General features: G+C 34.1%; 1 protein-coding gene across 1 annotated transcript; it reads right to left on the reverse strand.

The window, feature by feature from the left end:
- Nucleotides 1-8,408: 8,408 nt before the first annotated feature.
- Nucleotides 8,409-22,134, reverse strand: LOC110685499 (probable serine/threonine-protein kinase CST). Its single transcript, XM_021862029.1, has 6 exons — nucleotides 21,163-22,134; nucleotides 17,654-17,967; nucleotides 15,432-15,567; nucleotides 12,363-12,499; nucleotides 11,099-11,222; nucleotides 8,409-9,086 (listed from the first exon to the last, which is right to left on the reverse strand). Exons 1-6 carry the CDS (start codon nucleotides 21,224-21,226, stop codon nucleotides 8,650-8,652), a joined length of 1,212 nt encoding a protein of 403 aa, XP_021717721.1. The 5' UTR covers nucleotides 21,227-22,134; the 3' UTR covers nucleotides 8,409-8,649.
- Between the last annotated feature and the right edge of the window lie 3,552 nt (nucleotides 22,135-25,686).

The raw sequence follows: 25,686 nt of genomic DNA on the forward strand, positions 1-25,686 counted from the left end.
GAAGGATTAGCAAATCGGGTGATGGCCATCGAACAAAATCCTCGCCAAGGGTTTAATGAAAAACTCAATGCTCCTAAGCCATGGGCAAAACGGACCATTGAAGAATGCACACCAATAGGAATGACTTACAATGAAGCTTTTGATTGTCTTCATGATCAAGGTCATATTCACTCCATTGGTCCCAATCAAGACCCTCCACCTGAAAAACGTTTTCCCAATTGGGATCCAAATTCCTATTGTCGATACCATAGAAGTTGCGATCACACTACTGAAAAGTGTCTCGCTCTCAAGGATCGTGTTCAAGACTTCATTGATTCAAATCTCCTTCATGTTCCTCCGCGCGAAAAGAAGGCCAAGATTAGTAACGATAGTAACAGTGGATGTAAAGGGAAGAAGAACGACTATCCTTCTTCTTCCGAAAACACCTACTCTAGTGACAGTTTTGGTACTTTTGACCTTAATGAGATCTTAGCCATGGATAATCGAGGATTTAGAAAGCAACAAAAAAAGGATTTTACCCCTATTGGAATTAGCTACGATGACGCTTTCGATCGACTCCATGCCAAGAGACTCATTACTCCTATTGGACCTCTTCAAGATCCCCGGCTTGAGAAGAGGTTGCCTAGTTGGAATCCAAATGTGCGCTGCAAGTACCATCAAGGTAGGGGTCATGCCACTGAGAGCTGTTGGAAGCTAAAGGAGGCTATCCAGCATTTGATTGATAATAACAAGCTTCCCATGCCTCCAGTTAACAAGAAGAGAGAGTGATGATAAAGCAAACAACAAAGGCGAGCTTCAACGACAAGAAATCGTGACCTTTTTTTTTTTTTATCTTTTCCCCAATAAGTCTAGCATAGGCACCTTTCTTTTCTCTTAGATTAATTTTGTAGATTCTTTCTTTTCCCCTTTTAATAAAAATGAGCATTTATTCTCTTGCATATGATCATTTCATTATATTGCATTAAAAAAAAAAATCCATGTCGAATTAAGCACAAGGTATACCAATGATTTGAGGCACCTCTTGTAGCCACATCATATTACCTTTCACCCTTCAAATATGCAATCTTTTTTTGATAAACCACTTTCAGCCTCGTCTAACGATAGACCTTTCATTTTTTTAACCCATATCTATCTAATCTTGGGATGGATAGTGTGCAACTTATGCAATTTTCAATTTCATAAAAAGCCAGAGATTAAAATAGCAAAAAATAAGCAAATAAATAAATGTGTACAAAAGGGTAAGTGTTCCAATGTCTTTGATATGAAAATATCTTTGATAAGAACAAGTCTCAGATTGCGTCTCTTATCGAGTGCTCGGTACCGTGCCTGAGAAACATGAATGCCAAGTGAGTGATAGACCGCATGATCGGGATTGTCCACACTTATAAAAATAAAATAAATGCTAAAGCAAAAAAGAGCTAAAAAATAGTAGAAACTCAAGCATAAAAAAATATAATACAAAGATTCAAAAGCGAGGTTGCACACCTTGGGGGCTTATCGAGGGTCTTGAGCCTTTATTCCCTTCCCTTCTTCTTCAAGCCTTTATCCTAACCACGTTACAACCCTTAAAAAGACCTTTTTGAGGTATACACACGCTTGTGCGAGGTTCGGCTAGAGCTACGTTCGGCCTGATTCCTAACGGATACGTAAGCAACCTCATGTTGAGGTGCGGCCGTAATAAAAATGCATTCATATTCAAATTCACATTCACACACTATGATCATATCAAGGGATCTCCTATGCTCATCCCTATATACTTAGAGCTTGACTTGGGGGCTTTATCCTTACATCATTAGCTTACCTAGCCAAAGAGTCACCATTATTTGACTCTTCTAATAATAATATCTTTCCACACACTTAGCCCTTGCGGCCTAAATTTAGTATCACTTTCACACACATCACAGATACATGACCAAATATACTTTCCCTTAGGAACCCTTTGTCATGAAATCTTAACATAACACTGAAGCATGCCTTGTCATATCAAAATCACTCATCAATCATAGTTGTCATTGCATCACGAAGTATGAAGTTCTTAGCCTCCGTGCCTAAGTTACCCAAATAATTTCATCATTGAGTCAACCATTGAGATACCCTATGATGGATTAATCCTTGCACCTTGAGAGATAGTATCAAACAACATTTGGCTAAGCTCATTCAACATGCCCCTTCAAAAACTTCGCTTCTTTCTTTTTTGCATCTTTCTTTTTCGGGAGAAAGTCGGTACCCTCCACAAAAATGGCGGAAATTTTTTTCTTTTTTTTGCCTTTTTGAGTCGCACGATCACATTACAATACACACACGAGTCATGTACACATTGAGTCATGTTGTGTCATATCACCTTGATTTGAGTCTAACACATGTGTCAAAAACTTTGAGTCGAGTCAACCTCGAGTCAATCACAGCGAGTCAAGTTTATACCTTGAGCCGTGTCAAGTCAATGAGTCAAGCAACGCTAAACCTTAGGTCAACCCTAAGATAATTAAAGAGATTAGCAAAGTTCTATAGTCAAAAATAAATACAGGTGCAGCAGAATAGGGAAGACCCTACTCCAGCGCCAGACGAAAACATCTAGCGTTTGGCAATAGTTTTTAGCGCCTGGCGCTAGATCACATCGTCTGGCGACAGAGTCAATTCTTGGCGCCAGAGATATTTCAGCAGCGACAGAGCTCAAAGCCTCTCAGAAAGGTGATTTCGACCTCATACAGCAATTTCAGGTTCCTTGGTACGCTAGTTAGCCCCTATAAGCAATTTGACATGATTAAGTAGTTGGTTTGACGCGTGGACAATCCTTTCAAGATCTTTTGTTCATAGACGCGTGGACAATCCTTTCAAGCTCTTTTGTTCAGAGACGCGTGGACAATCCTTTCAAGCTCTATTGTTCAGAGACGTGTGAACATATTAAAAAAAAAAGAAGCTCTTTGTTCAGAGGCGCGTGAACATATCCAAAAAAAAGAAGCTCTTTGTTCAGAGACGAGTGAACATCGAAACAGCAAGATGGCGTTCCCTAGATTGTGGAGAGTTGTCACAAACAACTGAAGGTAATTTCAAGCGAAGTTTGTCTTCGATCGTGTTCCCTAAGATGTGGAGGATGGTCATAAAGAGGAAGAGGATCGTTTCAAGCGAAGCAATCTTCGATAGTGTTCCCTGGCTTGTAGAAGATTATCAAGGCAGAAATTGGAGGCAGTAGTTGCAAGCGTAGCAGTCTTCAAGTAGAATGGCATTCTCTGACTTGCAGGAGGTCATCAAAACAGAAAAAGCAGCAGCAAATCGGTTACTTTCAGAGACGTGTGCTCGACGGTGCAAGATACGTGTTTCTTAACTCTCTTATATGTTTAACTAACGCTAGTTTGCAGGTATCGGCGTTACAAGAATGATTTAGGATCGCAGAACGTTCTGAATCATTCTCCGTCCTTATCTATACTTTGACTTTTGTTTTCGAAACTTGTGTTTCTCCAAACTCAGTCAAAGTGGGGGCTTCTCTAGACACCCATTTGTGTCTCCCCAAAACCAAACCCAGTGATGAATACCTTTCATGTCATTTGATTATCGAATAAAGCGAAAGTGTGAAAAGTCTAGTGATGAGGATGTTTTTATTAAAATATCTCTTCTTTCTGTTTTTGAAAATATTTCTTTTCTTACCTTATTTTTGAAAAACGTGCATTCCAGTTTGGTTTGGTCCATGATATGGGTACAATAATGGTGTAGCTGGATGGGGCTTGAAAAGACCTTTCCAACGATATATTATAAGCCCAATTCCGATGAATAATGAGGAAGTTATGGCCAAATTACTAAACTGGGCCTGGTTTGAGCCTTATATGCGGCCCAATGATCCAGAGGAGGGCCTAATATGGATTTATCATTTCTAATTCAATTAGCATTGATAAATTGACTTTTTGTTGACTTTTTAGAGTTTTAATCAGAATCAAAGAACGTTTTTGAGGAAAATACGATTTTATCCTCCTGTACGGCAATTTCTATCTGATTTTAAGAAAACACGTGAATTTCTGAGTCAGCGCCAAACACCAGTTGTAGTGTCTGACGCTACGCTTGGCGCCTGGCGCTAGTCTTAGCGTCTGGCGCGAAGGTCAGCGTTTGGCGCTAACTTGGCCTTTTGCGTCAGAACTCTGTTTTTGATGTTTTATCTTTTTGGCTGATTTTCTCTATAAATAACGTCGTAAAAACTTCGTTTTGATTCACCAACTCTCATCAAGTTCTCTTGTTTACTCTCTCTCTCTTTTCTAAACTAGCCTTCTCTCAAATATAAAAATTTCGCATTCATTAGATTTAGACACACCTAGCCATATTCGAAGTTGCCTTCGCCCTAGACGTGAAAGGTTTTAATTTCTGAGGGTTTGGTCCCAAATCTTTATTTCAATTATTTAATTTAATTGTTGTTTTTATTATTTTCCTTGAACGTGTGTATTTTGTTATTAGAATGAGGTACGAGGCATCAAATTAAGTTCTTTAATGGTTTATATTGATGTTATGATATAGAGCTCATGCTTAGGTTGTTTTTATGATATTCCTAGTATCATGTCTAGGGTAAATTTAATACTAAGTATGATTAAAAGTATGATGCCTTTTATTTTCTTCCTAATATTTATGATCGTTAGTATCATGTTAGGGCTAAATATATTTGATCTTTGATGTTTAGTGACATGATAGGGTTTGTTATTAATCTTGTTAGTATCATGCTTAGGATCTTGCTATGTTTATTATGCTTTAACATGTTTATGATGATTATTATGATCATGATTATAATTATATATGATTGTTATGATTATTATATATGATGATTTATTATGTTGCTTGATATTTATTGTTATTGCTTGATCACGCCTTTTATGCATGCTTAAAGGGATTTAGTACTTGTAATTATGCTTGATAAGATAATTAATAATCTTGTTTAGGGTTAATATGATTATAATTCAAGTGATCGCCAATAATAGATTTATTTGTGCATTAATATTCAACCAACATAGATAAACAGGTTTAGGGTTAACCTATTGATTGCATGTTAGTCCAAAAGCGCACATGAATACGATCAGAATAAAGTAGAGGCCTATTATTAGGGCAGGTTCAATCTCTTTTAGGTTGGATTTGTACCTTCATCCCCGAACTACCAGTCATGGTTCAAGACCTATTGGAGTTAACGATCTCTTGTATCGTTAAGGGGTGTAACCTTCACCTCATGAACGGTTTACAAGTTCCTAAAAAACCTTGTTGGCGACTCTTTTGCTCTATCTTCTTTCCCTTTGGACGCCACCGTACTTTAGTGTATGATCACAGTGGGGTTCAAGCTAGGGATTAACGCTTGAAATATTCCCTACACTATGCAAGAGAATTAATTGCTTGAGGCTATATGTGAATATGAATGTAAAATGGTGCAATTGAAGGCTTTTATATCTTAGCATAATGAGGAGAAATGGGCTTGAGGCCAAGTGGGCTGACCACGTTGACCAGGCCACTGACTTGACTTGGCATGGATTGGAGACTTGGACCTTGACCTTGGGCTTTGATTGAATCATTTATGGACCAGGCCCAATTAGGCTTAATTGGACCCCGTTGACCCTTATGTATTTTGATGATAACTCAAGCAAACTTACACGTTTTAACAAGTGTGTGTCTTTAAGTGTTGTGAGTCTTAGGTTTCGAGGAGGAAACTGAAGTATGTGATGATGTACCGGAGGAGGAACGAGCATACTAGAAGACAAAGGGACTTAAGACTAAGCGAGAAGATAAAATCAAGAAAGCAAGACATTATCCTCGAGGGAATTAAAGCGTGGAAACTTCAGAGTCGAAGAATCCTCAGAGATTGCAAGGAGTTTTTAAAGTTAATAGGTTATCTTTTTAGATTCTTGTACGTATAAATTATATTGACATTAGTAGGAGTCAAGTGGAATAGTCATCTTATTTTAATTAATTATATTTTCCTAGATTTCAATTAGATATAATTTAAGTAAGTAATTATCTTTTGGAAAATATCATTTGAAGGAAATATCTTTCTAAAATATCTTTTAACTGATTTGGTTTTATTTTTTAGAAAAGGATTTTTTTTTTGGAAAATATTTTACGTGGGTTTTAATCGGTCAAATTGGTTGAGAAAATTAAGAAAGCAGTTTTAGAGTTTGAAAAAATCGTGGGTTAGTTGCGTTCACTTGCAGCACAAGCATTTCACTTCTACGTGCTCCCCAATTTGAGGAACGTGGAGTTAGTGGAACTAACTAACTGTTTAGTGGATGCATTTCTAACTCTATAAATAACGCTTTCCTCAGTTTGCAAAAATACATTTGAGCATTCTAGCATATTTATTCTTACTTATTCCACTTGAGTCTAAAAGTATCCTTGTGATTTATATTAGAGTTTAATTCATTGAGTTGTATGGGGTAAGAGTTTGAGTGAACTCTAGAGTGTCTATTGCTTTGAGTAAAGCAAGGAGATAGAGAGAGTTTTGAGCGTTCAACTGATTAAGGGATCGGTTAAAGGGGAACTCAAGTTTGTTGAGGAACTTGAGTTAGAGTCTTATATTGTAATAGGTTGTTTGCCTTATATTAGAGTTTAATTCATTGAGTTGTAATGCATGAGGACCCAAACATGAAGTATGAAGGAGACAGTGCAATAATAAGAGTTATTGGGAGTTTGGTGCTCTAAATTTTGAAAATTGTTATTCGTGCAAAACTTATCAAAATAAAAAATGCAAATGATTACCTGATGCTACACTGTAGATGCAACTTAGACCTTCTCATATCCAACGCAAAATAATTTCACTTTAAAATGATTAAATGAGGGATTGGTGAGATTTGAACCTACCTGTGATATTTGTGTCATGTTATTGATCGATTATTCGTATATCAGGTTAAAGAATAAATTTGACTAAAAAGTTAAGCTGATGGTTGAGATCAAAGATTATGTTTTATATATACTTTATCATATGGTGTTGCTTATTAGCTAGCTTCAGACTAGTTAGGGTCGTTGGGAAGACAAGGGCTAATTTCTTTTGTGAAAAAACTAGAAGGCTGGCTAAACATGCATAAATAACATAAGTTAGACTTTACATTTATGGAGACTATAGTAAGTTTCCCCATTAATTAAAAAAAAAATGTCAAAGGACCAACACCATATAAATTTAAACGGATGGTTAAGGGCTTGTTTGACATTGTTTTTTGTTTTCAATTTTCTGTTTTTTTACCAAAAAAAAAAAAAAAAAAAAAAAAGAAACAAGAAAAAGGTATTTCCACTTTTTTATTGTCTGTTTTAAAAAATATCATGATTTTAATAAGGTTGTATAATTTTTGTTTCATTAGATGACATATATATCATATTTTCCTCAAAAAAAATACTACCTCCGGATCGTATTATATGCAACTTTGGGGTATTATTTGTAAGATATAAAAAAATTCAAAGTTGCATATAACATGATCCGGATGTAGTATATGACATATCATATAAGTTTGAAAAATAAAAATAATAAAAAATAAAATAAAATAAAAACAGAAAACCACAGCGATGCCAAACGAATCCTAAAACATAAGATTTGTTTATTTAAGTTATCACGTCCTCTCAAATTAAATCTTACGAATTAAAATATGGATGTAATATGGGTCTCCCCATAGCCTTTAATTGATATACTACTTTGATAGGAAAAGAATTATTTCAGTTGGTAGTTGAAGTTCATGATTGATTTTTATACTATATGCTTCGTATTATATTTATCAATATACTTGGCTAGAAATCGATGGAATATTTATTAAGTTAATCGAGTGCATGATTTATTCTGTGCGGCTAGTCACACCGTGACACCGTGTGTCTGCTTGTAAAAAAATGAAGTAACTCATATAACACTGACAAAGTAACTCATATTATGCTAATAGAGTTAATCCCTATATTACTAATTAAGTAACTTAGTTGTATAAAAGTGAGACTAATCAATAAACTTTAATGATTTAACATATTATCTTACAAGTGCGTTGAGATGATCGATGGTAGAATATTAATTTGTGATGCCCTTTCAAATATTTTAGAAGTTTCCTTCCTATAAACTATTACTAAGGAGTACTAATTATTCATTAATGGTGTAACAAATTCTATAAGGTAGTCCTGTACTGAATTATTTGTAACAAATCAATATAATAAATTCAGAAAATATACTAACTAATTCATGCTTTTATCAAACAAATCGAAGAAAATACGCAATTCAGTAAGTTTGGTGAAGAACATAAACACCAAATATTATAAATGGACGAATGGGGTACCCCTCTACAACGTAAGAAAATTTGGAAATCCTGGAAAGTTAGAGTGACAAACAATCAAAAAAATTCCAAACAATCAAATGCGGAGTAGACGTTAATGTCAGTCAAGGAATTCTCTTCCATTCTTCTCCACTAAAGCAGGCTAATGTACATTAATAGAGAAAACTGCCGATACATTATGGAGTTTTACCATCTAGAAAAATAAAATGTATTCCCATTTCAATTCTGGTTGAGTAAAACTCTTAATTTCATTTTCAAACATTTTCAAAACTAAGTATAATAATAATATACATGAAGCATTATTTATGGAAATCGTTCTAAAAAAAATTTCCATCACACAATCATACATGTTTTACAAACCTAATTTCTACAAGTGTCGCGATTCGCCAAAGACAGGCTACTTGGTAACAGGTCTGGGTCTTGGGCTGGAGCCTCCACCTAAACCATTTTGACGTTGGGCCGGAGAAGGGTGATAACTATGGGGCCTTTTGGTCTTAGAAGAACCGGGCTTGGAGCCTTTTGGGTTCATCCTAATGGTACTTATCCTTTCTAATATTATAACGACCTCGGACATCGGTGGCCTGTTTTTTGGATCGTTTTGAAGACATCTTAATATGAGTTGGGCCAACTTGTTTGCACCTTCGGGTGGGTAATCGTCCATTCTTGGGTCAATTATCTTCTTCACTTTGGACTTTTCACTTAGCATGGGCTTGGACCAGTCCACTAAGCTTGTCTGTCCAGTGGGCCTATTTAAGTCGTAGGCCCTAAAGGCCGTTAATATCTCCAATAATACAACTCCGAAGCTGTACACGTCACTCCTTACGTATAAGTGACCTACACAACAATATTCAACATTAAACATCAATTATTTTTTTCAAGAAATTCTACATGTTTAAGTTAATTATGTTGGTCCATGGTATAAAAAGACAAACAATATTGAAGCTATACTATTTCTTCATAAACAGTAATTGTGTTGTTTCTTTCCAAAAAACTAATATTTCGTCTGTCTTAATGTATTCACATTTGTTTAAATTTTGTTACGATAAACTAAAACCATATTGATCTGTACATGTACCAAGCATAGCCTGATCTAATGGTAAAGTTTGTATCTTACAATCATGAGGTTGTGCAATCAAATCCCACTAGAGGCACTTTGGGGTGGGGATTCCCTTACCCTTCCCCCTACTCCCAAAATGCCTAACCCGATAACTTGAATCGGAAGGATCTATGAGAGATTTTGATCCGGTAGAAAATATCACCTCTCTCATACAAAAGGGAGAATTGTACAACTGTTATAGAATTAAGAAGTAGAAACATTATATCTGTACCCTTATTCTTAGTACTCCTTTTTCCATCAATGGCCCTGCTTCTTCTCCTGATCAGGTTAGGTGGGAATATCATGATTCTGGTTCTTTCACTATCAAATCAGCTTATTTTCTCCAGAAAAATCATGTTCCTTATTCTATCCCTTTCTCCTTTAGTTGGAATTCCTTTTGGAAGCTTGGAGTACCATTCAAATATAAAATGTTCATGTGGAACTGTATTATTCTTCCCTTTGCTTATCTTCTCTCTTCTAGATTCCCTGGTTTTAATCCCATTTGCACTAGGTGCTCTTCAGCTCAGGAATCTTTCATTCATCTTTTCAGAGACTGTTACTCTTCTAGCATTCTCTGGAAGATGATTTTCCACAAAATTAAACCTCCTTTGTATTTCAACTATTCCATCTTTATGAATTCGAGTTGGAATGATTGGCTCCTTTTTAACTTGTCTCAAACTCCAAAATGGAAGTCAATTTTCATCATGGGACTTTGGCACATATGGAAGTTGAGAAATAGATTCATTTTTAAGGATGAAGTCTATAACTGTCACTCTGTGTTCAACAGATTCAGTATAGATTACCAGATCAACTCCTTTGTTTTACAGGGAACTAGAGGATGCAAGAACAAAGCTTCTGATGCAGCAGGACCCTCAGTTGTCAGAGTTCCTTGCTGGAGACCTCCAATCCGTGGCTGGATGAAACTTAATACTGATGGAGCTTGGATCTTAAAGGATGAGGGAGGAGGTGGAGGTGTGTTCAGAAATGATAAGGGTGAATGGTTCTTTGGTTACTCGAGCAAATATAATGCTCCTAATTCTTTGGGGGCAGAACTTTATGCTCTTAGGGAGGGTCTTAACTTTGCTCAAGCTATGCCTCTTCAATTTTTGGAGGTGGAGACGGATGCGCAAAACATTAAGAATCTTCTTAATAGGGAGGGTGATAATATGCATAATGAATTGGCTGCAGTCCTCATTGATGTTGCTAGAGCCCTCAATAACAGCAAAATGGTCATTGTCCTTAACACTATAACTAGGGAACTTAATTCCTTAGCCCATTACTTGGCCAAGTATGCTATGACTATGAGCTTGGGCCATACTCCTCACTATGTTGTTCCTACTAGTGCTGTTGCTGCTTATGAAGAGGATCTCAAGGGATTGGAAGATCGCCCTGCCCCCTAGCCTTCTGAATGTTATGTCTAATCTTTTGCTTTTGCTTTTGCTTTCCTGGACACTTTCTAATGTTTATGTACTACTAAGCTTGGGTAATGATGGTATTCAAAGTGTGCATTTTGCAATTCGCACTACTTTGATTATTATGTTGTAATTATTATTAGGGCTTTGCCCAAGTAATATATATGCTTCTTTTTGTGTTAAAAAAACATTATGATAATAGTATAAACATTTTCATTAGTAAAGAAAGAAAAAGAAAAGAAGGATATTGGTTAATGAGTAATGACCAGTATTGGTTAATTATGATAATAGTATTATAAACTTTATTTAGTAAAGAAAGAAGGATATTGGTTAATTACCAGTATTAATATATTCAGGAGCAGCAAAACCATACGTGCCCACAACTTGGGTGGTGACATGAGATTCATCAACCGGTGGGCCTATTCTTGCAAGACTAAAGTCTGAAAGCTTCGCTCCAAAATTCTGAGTCAAATACACGGAACATTCAAACCATACTATTATTATTTGATTTAGTACCAATGCATGGTTCGTGCAGGCGGATGCACGATCCACATGGTGCATCTCTTCCAAAAAAAAAGCGGAAAGAACATTGTATAGAAATATAAAGAACATTTAGTTTAAGTGAAAAGAACATATTATAGAATTGTAAAGAACATTATACAGAAATGTAAAGAACATTCCGTTAAAATACAAAGAACATTTTATAAAATTGTAAAGAATATAACGTGCAGTTAAATAATGTTCTTTATCTTCATGTTCTTTGATTGTCAGAATAATGTACTTTTATTTGTGACATATGTTAATTGTTTAATTTGAAATGTTCTTTGAATTTTGTCTTTAGATTATGGCGGTTGAATAAAAATAATGTTCATTACATTATATTATCATTAAAGGTGATAAAAAATTCGGGTCAGGCTGGGCTATAACATAATATCTCGTGTCCAAAAAACCCGAAAAATGTAGTGGGCTTTTCGGCTTTTTTTGGACCGAGTTTGGATTTTTTAAACTAAAAATGCATTTTTAGGCTTGTCTAAACCTGCCCTATTTTCGGGTTGGATCGGATCGGGTCTGGTCGGGCCAAAGTTGATCACCTCTAATTATCATCTTTTTAATTAATATTACGGATGTTCTTTAGATATATATAAAGAACATGAAGTTGGATGTTTTTTTTTTACAAAATAGGTATATGTTCTTTATAAAACAACTATATATTCATTACAGTACAGTTATATGTGATGTTCTTTATGAAAAAGATATATGGTCTTTACAAAATAAATGTATGTTCTTTACTGAACAACGGAATGTTCATTCCGCGTTTTTAAAGAGAAAACGGATGCACGGAGCATCGTGCATCCGCCTCCATAGAAAAATTTCATACCTACAAAAATAAGAATTAAAATAACATTATAGCAGTAGAGGTTAAGTTTTTTAAAAAATTATTGGTAAATGGTAAGGAGAAGGTCCATCTTTAAGGCACCCATAATGTGTTTAATGAGATTCGGCCCTCTAGCCCTTTTTAATTTCACGCTTAAAAGTTACGGAGTAGAAGTTAGTAAACCAGCTCTAAAAACTGGCCTATAAAAAAGGTAAATTAGTACATACCTCATCTAACAAAATGCTAGCAGCTTTAAAATCTCGATAAATAACAGTATTCTCTGATGTATGCAAGAAATCAAGGCCTCGAGCTGCGTCCAATGCTATGTTTATTCTTGTTGTCCATGATAGGGACTCTACTTTGTCTGTACAACATACATATATACACTGTATAAGATTTTTTTTGTTTAGTAGGCCAACATTTTTTTAAAAAGTTGCCAACAATTTATAATCCATCCAATTTACATTTTGACTATATATATATATATGAAAAATTAGAAATAATAATCCCAACTTTCATCAATTTTGGAAGAATAATCCCAACTTTCGATTATTCTAGAATAATCCGAACTTTGTGGGTCTTCTTTTTTCTTCAATCCCAAATACCGGTTGAATGGGTTGAATTTTTTTTTTTTTTGTATTTAAGTGACACGTGTCGCGATTTAATTGGTTAAAATACAAAAAAAAAAAAAAAAAAAAAAAAAACACCCATTTTGAAACCCAGCCAGTTAGGTAACCTGCCCAGCCAGCCACCTCCCTCGCCGACCGCCGTCTCTCCCCCACTAGCAGAGTAGCCGCTCCGGCGTCCACTCTACACCACCATCTCCAAAACCCTACGCAACTACCAATAAAACTTCTCCCTGCAAACCCAACCCCGACCACCAATAAAACCCAAACCCAGATTCAGCCACCAGCTAAACCCCAAAACCATCGGCTGCTGCTATTACCCGCCCCCTGCGTCGCTGATTCCCCTCTTTTCCGCCGGTTTCCCTTCCTTATGAGCCGGTGTTGCGATCCCCCAACCTCCCTCCTTCTCCCTTTCTTGTTTTCCGGCAACCACTCTTTCCCTTGAAATTAAATTTCTTCCTCCTCCATTCGAAAACCCCTTCAAACCACCTCCCCTACCCTCGAAAATCACCAAAAACCCATCCCCCACCATCGAAAACTCTAGCCGCTAGGGTTTCGAGGTGGTGGGAGGAGTAATTTGGGATTTTTGGCAGTGGGGAAGGGTTTCATTGGTGGTTATGTGGGGTTGTGGGAGGGGATTTCGGGGAGGGGGGAAAACGTCGATTCGGCGGTCCTAGGTGGCAAGGGATGATGCGACGGTTCTGTGTGGGAGGGGAGACTCGACGGCGTACGACTGGTGGGGGGAAGTGGTGGCGAAGGCGGCATAGGCTGGTGGGGGAATGGGAGGCTGATGGTTTTTTTTATTTTTTTTTTGTTTTTTTGTATGTTTTTTTTATTTTTTTTTAAGTTTTTGACCAATCAAGACTTGACATGTGTCAAGTGACCTTAAAAATAGGTCATTGACCGGTTTGGGATTGAAGAAAAAGAGGAACTCCCAAAGTTCGGATTATTCCAGAATAATCAAAAGTTGAGATTATTCTTCCAAAATCGATGAAAGTTGAGATTATTATTTCTAATTTTTCCATATATATATATATATATATATATATATATATATATATATATGGAATGGATCAGGTGAAAACAAGTCTAAAGCTGAAAACTAAAAACAGGTAATCTGGACCATTGAAATTTCATCCAACGAATTAGATCAGATCTGGTGCATTTAAGTGTTTTTGACAATCCATTATCTCTCCTTTATTTTTATATATTCTATTTTCTCTCTCCTCCATCTCCCTCCTCTCTCCTTCCCAACTCAAAATCAATGCTAAAATTCGTCAAAATACATAGAGATTTGGTTCAATCTTCATCGATTTCGACGTTAGCTTTAAAAAAGTGAGTTCCTCATTTATGATTTGTGTTTAATTTGCTATATTCTACGATTTTTTTGGGGAAATGAAATTGATACAATTGTGATTTCGATTAAATTAAAAAAAAAACCTAGAATATATTGTGTTGATTACAAAATTAGAGGTGTTAGAACTATGAGTCTGTGCAATTAATTGGAAAAATGGTGTGGATTGTTGATGAATTAAGTATAAATTTTTTAAGGGGGGGTTGAAAATGAAGAAAAAATGGTGGTAAGTGTGATTGAAATTGCTTTTCCAATGGAGGTATAACAATGGTGGTGTAGAGGTTAGTCAAATTGAAAATCGGCAACAGTGGTAATGTCTTTATTATTTGATTGTGCAATGCAAGCGTCGTCAAAATTGAAAATCGGCAACAGTGGTAATGTTTTTATATACTATGTATGAGTAAATATCGCCAAAATTAATATAACTTGAAATAATTACCTTATTTTTATATATAGTGACCTCTATGTAATTATCGTCAAAAACTCAAAATTGATATAGTTACGTTATTTTTATATATATAGTGACTCTATCTAAATGTCGTCAATTTAGAAAAAATTACCTTTATTTAGTATTTAGTGACCTTTAAAACGATTAAATTGATTACATGTAAGGTTGGGGATTTTGAACCGTATAATATTTTGTGCTAATAATGAATGGTTGAGATTTGTTGTTTTCAGTATAAGCCTTGTTTTCAGCATAAACCTTGTTTTCAGCGGAATCACCCCGTGTGTATATATATATATATATATATATATATATATATATATATATATATATATATATATATATATATATACTTCTCTATTCTATTAATATTGCAACAATGGACTTTTTGCACTATTCATCACTCTTGTTTGACCATATAATATGAGTTATACGTTAAGTAAAATATAGTCAAGTGAGATCTTGTTGGATTCGTCTCATAAAATACTTTCACAATATCAACTTTTTATAATTTTTACTCTTACACAATTATAGATATTTAGCATATAAAATTTGTTTTGGGATGCGTAATTTCCTCCTTGTTACAATATTAACATAACGAAGGAAATATATATATATATATATATATATATATATATATATATATATATATATATATATATATATATGACATAAAACATTTTCATGGAAAATGAGCTATTTTATAAATAATTGAGTCGAACTAATTTCTAGAAACACACACATATATGACATAAAACATTTTCATGGAAAATGAGCTAGTTTATAAATAATTGAGTCGAACTAATTTCTAGAAACTTAAAGAGTAGCCGTACATATGGGGAAAAAAAAAGAAGAAGAAGTGAATGCTTACTTTGAAAAAGATGGTTTTCAAGACTTCCTTTATTTAACTGCTCATATACAAGAAGAAGCTCCTTATCTTCCCAGCAATAACCAATTAATTTCACAAGGTTTGGGTGTGAAAACTTCCCCAAGAAATTGACCTCTGTCTGCATCACCATCGAATAAACAACTTTCATGAATTAGAAAAATGAAAAATTATTATCGAATACGGATTAATATATATGAGTCTATGTTATTCGTGTATAAATAATGTTAAAGAACGAAACATTATTACTCCGTATCAAATACGGATTAATATATAACAAAAAAATCAACTCGTATTTGAAGGTCTATAGTTTACAAATCACTGGATGTATATACTTTGTATGTCATTTTATTGATTTAAGGTGTTACTTATTTTTTCCAAAAAAAATAAATGAATAACTTATTATATAAATTGATGATAAAGTAATCGATTAAAGGTCAACATTTTTAAGAAAAAAAAATTTTAAAGGTCAATATAATATTTAGATAACGCTTTTTTTCCGTCAAAAATAAATAAATAACTTAAAAATTATTGATTCCTATTCGACAAAATTGTAACATCGTGCCATAATATATTGAAGTTGGAAATGAAATTATAAGAGCAGGCGAGAATATGTATGGTAGACTGGCCTGGCGTACCAAAAATATTAAGTAGTGGAGAGTAGAGCTGTCAATTCGGGTAAACGAGTCGGGTTTGTGTGGGTCGGGTCAATACGAGTTAATTTCATAACATATGCGGGTCGGGTTCGGGTTGGGTCATGCTTGAGTTGGGTCACGTCAGGTCATACACTTTATCGGGTTTGGGTCGGGTTTAGGTTGGGTTAGTAAAAGGTCGAGTCACATTCGGGTCGGGTGAAAAATAGGTCGGGTTAAATTCGGGTTTTTACGGGTTTAAACGAGTTAGGGTCATTTACGGGTTCGAGTCGGGTTTGGGTCAAGTCAATTATTTACAGGTTATAATCAGGTCGGGTCATTTTCGGGTTCAAGTCTGGTTCGGTTCAAGTCAATAATTTGTGGGTTATAATCAAGCTAAGTAGGGTTATTTCCAAGTCAGGTCATTCTCGGGTTCAAGTCAGGTTCGGTTCAAGTCAATAATTTGCGGAAAACATGTTTTGTTCTTGAAATTCGTCCTTAAAAACATGTTGTGAAACTAACCTCTTAAAATTCAAAGTGAAATATTGAAGGAATAGAGTTAGGATTCAATTTTCGTTCCAATACCAACATGAGATAACGGTCTGTCGACCTATACATATTGATTTAATAACAAGTTGGGTTGAATTTGGGTCGGGTCAATAAGATGTCAGGTTGATTCTGGTCGGGTTTGTAACAGGTCGGGTTAAAATTTGTGTCGGGTTTGTAGCAGGTCGGGTTAAATTTGGGTCGGGTTAGGAACAGGTCGAGTTGAATTCGGGTCGGGTTAGGAACAGGTCTGGTTGAATTCGGGTTTTGACGGGTTAAAACGGGTTTAGGTCAATTTCGATTCAGGTCAATAATTTACGGGTTACATTCGGGTCGGGTCGTCTCTAGATCGGTTAATGTTCGGGTTCGGGTCTCAAATACTCGGGTCTAGGGTTGGTTTTAGGTCGGGTTCGGGTCACCATTTTTTTCGGGTTTAAACGAGTCGGTTAATAGGTCGGGTTAGGGTCGGAATCTCGGGTCGGGTCAGCTTTTGACAACTCTAATGGAGAACACTAATAAATATATATAGTGATGATTGTAGGAAATTTGATATAGAGTAGTAACAGTATTTATTGTAAAATACAAGTTGAGAATAATCCAATAAGTATTCCACTTAGACACTTTTTAGTTCATCTTGTTTGCACTAATGTGAAGTTAAAAACAAGGTAAGATTTGTTAAGGGCTATTCAAGTTCAATTTACAACTAAAATAATTTTTACTAATAAGGTGTAATATATTTTGAAGTTAAAAACAAGGTAAGATAAGTTTAAATTAAATAAGTTAAATAGGTATATAGAACTAATGCTTATAGTAGTACAACATTTGATTTTACTTGTAAATAAGAAAATACGGTCAAAATTGATAAAAGGTATTTGAATAATGTTAAAATTCAAACTAATGCAAGTAATGGGAAGTCGATTTAGTACTTTTATAGACTATAGTAGTAGAAGAGTGTTTTTTTTTTTCCATTTTGATTTAAAATTTCCACACTTTAAAAAAAAGGGACAAAAAGAAGAAATGAAAACTTACCTTCCATTCTTTTAGACCTTGTTGTTCACTATCAGCATTGCATTTCTTGATTGCAACAGGAATACCAACACCAACTTTAGAAGGTGCCAATGTTGTTTTATCAATCCATCCTTTGTACACCCTCCCAAACCCTCCTTCACTTAACACGGAATCCGGTCTAAAGTTTCTTGTTGCGCTTTTTAATTCTATAAATGTGTATATTTTCAAGTCTGGTTTTATTATTCGTCCTACCACCGGTCCATGTACTCTTGCTCCACCTCCAACACCATTAACGTTGTTACGCATCATACCTGGCTGGTTAAAGTTGTTGAACTCTACATAATCACATATACAAAGTAAAGTTCATGTAAGTTTTAGATACGGTTAAACTATATATGTGAGTATTTTATCATATAAATATTATAGGGATAGTTTAGTGTAAAATGTTTCAATTAAAAAAGGTCATTCAAGGTTTTTTTTTTTTTCACCAAAAGATTCACTATGATTATTATGAAAAATTGTCTTGTGAAACAAAATTCATAACAATAATCACCAAATGTAGAAAATTATAAAAATTTAACATGTATGAGCACAGGAAAAACATTAATGCTTCCACCTACAAAATATCTTATTTTAAAATACCAACGTCCACAAAAACTTCAAGGCAAACCAAATCATAAAAATAAAAAGGCAAAAGCTAATGAGCGCCCCCAGGACGTTAGATAAGAGAATTAAAGTGCAAATATTAGAGTAAAATTAACATTAATTACACCGAACGACGCGTGATTTTGTCATGAATTCCTAACTTAATACCATTTCAACCAATATAATTTATCCTTATCTAACGTCCCGGGGCGTTCGTTAGCAAGATCGAAATAAAAAAAAATAGTTATTTCCAATCATTGGAAAAAGGTAAGCCACCATTTTTGACAAGGAAAAATTGTCCGGAATAATCCCACCTTTGGGCCGTCCTCCCAAAATAATCCCACCTTTGGATTATTTTTAAATAATCCAACCTTTATAGCTAATCCGTTCTCAATGGTCCCAAGTGACCTGTGACCGGTTGAGGAGGTAATTTTTTTTTTAAGTTTTATTTACACGTGTCACAACGTGATTGGTCAAAAAAAAGTTTTAATTTTAACTTTGATTTTAAGAATTGATTAATAATTAACAGTTAATTAACATTAATTAACAATTTAAAATAAATAAAATTATAAAAAAAAACCAGCCACCTCGCCAACCCTACCAGACGAGGCCCGGAGAAGCCAGCCACACCGAAGACCCTCGCGCGCCATTCTCCGACCCTCCCTACCCCTTTCCATCGCCACTAATCCACCACAAACCATAAATTGAGGGTCGAAATTGGGGCGTGGGGAAGGGAGGTAGCCGGAAAAGGGACGGAAAAGGGCAAAGGGGCTGAGATCGAGGGTTTTAGAGAGTTTGCAAGGTGTTGGGTTCGGAGTCGGTGCTGGGGTTGGAGTCGCGCTGGAGTGGGTTGTGGTTCGGGGGAGGGGGAAGGAGGTCGCCGGCGCTGCGGTGGGATTGGAGTCGTGCTGGGGTTGGGTTTGGGTTGGGGCTGGAGTCGGGGGTTGGAGCCGCGCTGGAGTGGGTTGGGGTTGGACCCCGATGCCGGCGCTGGGGTGGGTTCTGGTGACCGGAGCCGCGGAGGTGGGGACTCAGGCGGTGCTGGGGTGGGTTTTTTTTTTGTTTTTATAAAAAATATTAATTTTAATATTAATATTTTGTTATAAATTTATTTTATTTTATTTTATTTTTATTTTTTAGACCAATCACAGGCCGCCACGTGTCAAGTAACTTGATATAACAGGTTACATGCATGACCGGTTGGGACCATTTATAGCGGAGTGGGTATAAAGGTGGGATTATTTAAAAATAATCCATAGGTGGGATTATTTTCAGCGGACGGTCAAAAGGTCGGATTATTGCGGGCAATTTTTCCTTTTGACAAAGCCCATACTTTATGATTTTATGAACATATGCACAACATTTTAATATTCATATATTTACATAATCAAAGCTCAAAAGTTACTTAATTTATTGATAAATTTGTTTTAATTCCTTTTAATGGTTTAGAAACTAAGGATTAAACTACCACTTATATCATTTTATCAACATGTTAATATATAAATCATCTTTCTTGATGATCTAAAAAAAATGTACTAACAATTGAAACCAGAGAAAAAAAAAAAAAGGAATACAAATAACCAAATCCCTATCCCTACCTTATAAAAAGTGTAAGATTACACTTATGAATAGTGCATGAACGGTTATAACCTTCAAAATGTTTATTTACGTTTTTACCCCATATTTTATTTTTACTTTTTTTTAATGCCAAAACACCCTTAGACAAAAGAGAAATTAGGTGGATGAATTTGAAACATCTACTCAATTAATTTGAAATTAAATGGAATAATAATGTTTGAAATGTATGATGAAATTGGTATGACTTTTAGTTTTTTACCTTTACGAAATTTCAGGTATATACTTCATATGGAAGTGTATATTACCATACTGCAACCAAAATCCTTATGGAGTAATTATGTATACTGTAATTTATGCTATATGGCTGTTTATTATTATTTTTTTAATGCTACTTCTTCCAGAGGCATTTATGGATGAATTGTATTTTTACCTTCAAAGAGGTATAGACAAGTTCAAATTTCTGAGGTGAGGGGCATCTTTAGCATTATTTACTATCAATTTCAGTTCTCATTGGTGATTATATTGTGCTAACAAAGGATATCAAGTTCACTATTAGCATGTTTGGTAGTTCTTTTATAATTGATGTAAATAGAATTAATAAACTGTTTCAATTACTAATTATTTGGTATTAGAGATGGGTTAATGTATTCCTTTAACATCTAGGATTCTAGGAAGTTTAATGGGATAGCTTCACTTAGATTTGTGAATGCATTAATTTTCTGCTGTTTATTAAAAGGATCAAAAAATTCAATAAAAAATTTCAATATTTCACTTGCCTTTTGTGTATATGCTAGACTCAAGATTCATCTCTCTCCTTTGCTTTATTTTGATTTGCCGAGATGCTGTTTACAAGGTACTCTGTATGTGAGGAATAAGAACTTCAATATATGAATTATCTAACTTTGAGTTGTCTGATTTCGCTTATTTGCTGATCTTTTGATAGATTAGGGGATTATATCGATTGATGATGTCAAATTAAAAGTGAGGAAAGCATGATATTGCATGTACAATTCTAATTATATGCTTCTCAAGTGAAGATGTTCTTATTTCTAAATCACAAGCAATTAGTTCACGAGCACTGAAAACAAATTATATGCTTCTCAAGTTAAAATGTTCTAATTTCTAAATTGATTACCAATCTTTGTCAGAAACAAAATGATTACCAATCCATTGCTTTTGTGTGGCCACTGTAACACAAGCTAAAAGATTCACTACAACAACTAGCCACTCCACGCGCGCGTGGGCTACTCCAGTTAAAGAAAAAGATATTTAAAGTAATATATGTATTAATTAATGTATATACTAACCTCGAGGATTATTAATAATGGGATTGCTAACTTCTTCATTAGACCCCCATAAGCAATTCCCCATCTTTGTCTCTTCAAAGTTACGGCGAAAATAGCAACTTAAATTAACCAAAATATCGACTTCTTGTAATTATTTTCCTATAATAATACAAGAGTAATGCTCCCCCAAAATCTGATACTAATACTTAAACAAACAAAAAAAAAAAAGGAAGCAGAAAAGAAGCAGCAAAAATGAGAAAACTTTACGTTTTGAATATTCGAGGTTCTTTCCTAATATTGATAAAGTCTTCTTTATAATTTTCTTTAATTTACAAATAAAACAAGAACAAGCTTTATTTTATATATGGACTTGTTTTGGGTTTAGATTATGAAGGGAGAAAGAAAATATTGGGGACTTGAAAAAAAATTAAGGAGAAGACGTGGAATATAAACAGTTTAAGTGTTGTTGGAGAAGAAGGAGAAGAACAATTACTAAGTCAACGAATTTGGTTAGCCATTTTTGGTAAATAAATAGCCTTTGTTTATGGGGGTCTAAAGGGAACCGCTATTTATTAAATATATTTATTAAATAAATAGCGGTTCCCTTTAGTGAGTGATTTGGCCTTAGTTAAGCCGGTATATATTTAATTATTTATGGCTAGACTCTAGTTTAGCCATTTATCCCTACACCCCCCTAAACGACGCGTACCACTACCCCCACACATCCCAACCTACCCCACAGTAACTTCCCTCTAAAACCGCCAGTAACTTCCCACTACCCCACCCATATATATATATAATTAAAAAAAAAAAAACTTTTCAAATGATCACATTTACTCTGCATTTTCTCTCTCATCCTCTTTCTCCAATTTCTCACTCAACCTCCATTTTCTCTCTCTACTCCATTTTCGTACATGCAATTAGCAAGTAAAATCGTCTAAAATGTCCGACATAAGAGACGAAATTGCACAATCTCGACAAATTTCAACAAGAACAAACCAAAAATCTAATGAGTAAGTATGTTTTACATGTTTAGTGTAAAATTAATTGAAAATTGCGAAACAAACCCTAATTTTTTGGTATTTTTTCTTTTTGATGATGTTTCAGGATAAAAATTGAAAATCCTGGAGTTCCAGAACGATCAAAGTAATTATTACTAATTTTTTTGGAATTATAAGCATAATTTTATTTAAATTTGCTCATATTTAAACAAGTTATTGTTTAATTTCAATATAAACATAATTTTCCTCTATTTCTGATACGATAATAAAAATTTAAACAAGTTACTGTTAATATTGGAATGTATGCATAATTTTGATTAAATGATCAACCAAAAACTATATAAAATATACAAAAAAAACGAACTGTGGAAAAAAAAATATAACGTATAGTATTGTGAAATATAATGAACAAATACAAAATAGTATATGTTCAAATTGGATTGTGTGCATATATGTGTGCATATATATACGTGTACATATGTTCAAATTTGTATAGTATGTGTACAACATGCAATTTATGTTTGTTTCTAAATTGTTTGTTTCTAAATTTATGTGTATACATTTACTGACATATTAATTGTTCATTTCTAAATTTTATTTTGTACAAGTAGAAAACATATACTTTATTCATCTGTGTAGTAAAATGAACATTTACAAAACACTATGTGGTCAAAATTCATATTATGTTATATATATCCATATATGTGTATACAAATGTTCATTGCTACAACTATATTGATCATTTATATGAACTATTCTGTACATTTGTCTAACATAGAAACATCATGTCAATTTTTATGATTTACAATATAAATTTACATTGTAGTGATGTACCATTTAAAGTGATACACTTGATGCAATTTGACAATGGAATGTTCAATCCTTATCCTATAATTCATGAGAGAAAAGAATGTTCTGAAATAGACAACAAATTGGATAGAAATGAAGTTATAAAAAAGTGGGAACCCTATTTATTAGGAGACAACCTACATCCCAAGTAAGTTGATGTACTTACAAATATTCATATATGTAATATTTAATGTACAATCATTTTCAATACTTAATCTCATAATTGACATAATTTGTAAAATTTTAGTGAACCAAAAAAGTTGAAAGTGAAATTTATAATGTCAAGATCAAGGCCAGAGAAAAATCAATCAATAAGGTATAAATACTTAATAAAAATTCAATAATTTATTTTTATACAGTTACATAATCATACTTTTATGTATTAACATTCAAAAAAAATTCAGTGAACAAGAGAAGGAAACTTCAAAAATAGATGATGCATCAACAAATCAAGGGTATATTCTACCTCAATGTGTTTAATGTTAATTTATTTCTTAGTTGTCATACATAATCTAATGATTTGCATTCTCAGAAAAAAAAAAAACAACTGAAGAGGAAGCAAAAACTAATCACCTACAACAAGAAAAAGCTGGATCAGAATTAGTGAATACAGGGTATTTGATTCCCATAATGTTCATTTTCATATTACTTAATAAACATTTTTAATCATTTGAAATTAATTGATTTTTAGAAATCAATCACCTAAGAAAGACACAAGAGAGGTTGAACAACTACAACCAAAAAAGGATGCAGCAGGGTATTTGATCAACTAATGTTCATTTTCATATTAGTTGATAAACATTTTTAATCATTTTCAATTTTTAATTTTCAGAAATGAATCAACTGAAGATGAGCCTCCAAAAGAGACTACAACAAAGGATCAGCCTGCACCACAAGTGAAGGCTATAGAATAGGATGAGCCTCCAGCAGAGGAAGAGCCTCCAAAAGAGGATGAGCCTCCAGCAGCAGTTGAAGAAACACATTCATACATAATGCAAAAGTATGAACATATATAACTTATTAAATGTTTATATTCCACATTTACAATATTATTGATCATAAATTATCTATTGCCAGGAAAAAAAATAAAAGTGTCAACTCAGGGAATACTAAAAAAATTGACCAAAAACTGGAAAACTGCTCCTGTTAGCAAGGCCATTGCTGCTAAAAAGGCCCCTGCTACAACTGTTGATACTGCTGGAAAAGCCACTGCTGCTGAAATGGCCCCAGCTACAACTACTGAAAAGTCCTCTGCTGCAGAAAAATCCCATGCAGCAAGTTCTGCCAATGCACAATAGAAGGCCCCTGCTGAAATTAAAAAAATCCTATTAGGTAATGTACATAATTGTTAAATTAAATATTAAATTTTTTTTTATCAATAACACTTATACTGAAAATGTTCATTTACCAATTTGTAAATGATCAAAATGTATAGGTGGTGAAGAAATTGAGATTGAGGATGAAACAGAAGAAGAATTGGAAAGACAAAGACAAGAAGAATTGCAAAGGGATGAGGAGTTGGCAAGAATATTGAGAGGTATAAAACCTGTTGAAGAGTTAAATTTGTCTCAAAAGAGTGAAGAATCTTCACAAAATTCAAAGCAACCAAGAAGGAAAATGGTTGCAAGGAAAAATCAAAAGAAAAAAGAATTGGAAGAAAATCAGAAAAAACAGGAAGATGAACAATCACCAGCAAGAAGAACAAGAAGTAAATCACAAGGTAAATAAAATGTACAATTTCTAATATAACAATGATCATATTAAATAAAATATTACAACTATATTAATATTTATATAATAATGTTTATTTGCAGATGTTAAGTTGCCTAGCATATCAGCTATAGCAACAGCTGCTGCAACAATTGCTGAAAACCTACCAGCAGCAACAACACCCAAAAAACCTGGGCGTCCAAGGGCTGCAGTTGCAGAGAAACCTGTTGAGAAAACAGGGCGTACAAGGGCTGCAGTTATTGGGAAAGCAGGCCAAAAAGGTAAAAGAACATATCTAAAACAATAAATGTTCAATTACAATCTTACAGTTTGAAAATGTTTATTTTACTTAATATAATTGATCAAATAATTAGGTGGTCAGAAAAGACCTGTTGCATCAGCCAAAGGTCCTGCAAAAAAAAGAAAAGTCATAGATCAAGTGCCTGAACCATCAGAGGATGAAGAACAAGAAGAAGTCCCTGCAACAAGTTCTGCTACTGCAGAAAAGAAAATTCTTAAAAAAGTAGAACAAAAAGGTAATGTACATATTAATAAAGTTAAATGTTCAAATACAAACTAGCAATTTACACTTTCATATATACGTTCATTTTACATATTATAATTGATCAAATGTTTAGGTGGCCAGAAGAGGCCTGCTGCATCAGCTAAAGGCCCTTTGAAGAAAACAAAAATCATTGAAGAACAATCAGAGGAGGAAAATGAAGAAGATGAGAAAAGTGATACTGATAGTGGATCAGACAGTGAGGATCCAGCTTTTGATGCTGAAAAAGAAGAAGATGAAGAAAGTGAGGAGGTGGAAGTAGTTCTGGAAAAGAAAACAACATTGAAAAAACCAAAAGCTGAAGAAAAAAGAATGGTTCTATATGAGAGGGAACCAATAAAAAAGATTGTGAAGAGGAAAACTGAACTTTCAGTGGCTAAAAAGAAAGAAGAGGAGGAAGAAAAGACTGAAGAGGAAGTTGAA

Source organism: Chenopodium quinoa, unplaced genomic scaffold (assembly GCF_001683475.1).
Source record: "Chenopodium quinoa cultivar QQ74 unplaced genomic scaffold, ASM168347v1, whole genome shotgun sequence".
In the NCBI taxonomy this organism is placed as follows: domain Eukaryota; kingdom Viridiplantae; phylum Streptophyta; class Magnoliopsida; order Caryophyllales; family Amaranthaceae; genus Chenopodium; species Chenopodium quinoa.

Coding starts and splice junctions, on each gene's coding strand:
- LOC110685499 (XM_021862029.1), bottom strand. CDS start 21,226: ATGGGGAATTGCTTATGGGGGTCTAATGAAGAAGTTAGCAATCCCATT. Junction 17,968..21,162: donor CATTATTAATAATCCTCGAG/GTTAGTATATAC, acceptor GTGATTATGTAG/AGTTCAACAACTTTAACCAG. Junction 9,087..11,098: donor TCCTGAATATATTAATACTG/GTAATTAACCAA, acceptor ATTGTTGTGTAG/GTCACTTATACGTAAGGAGT.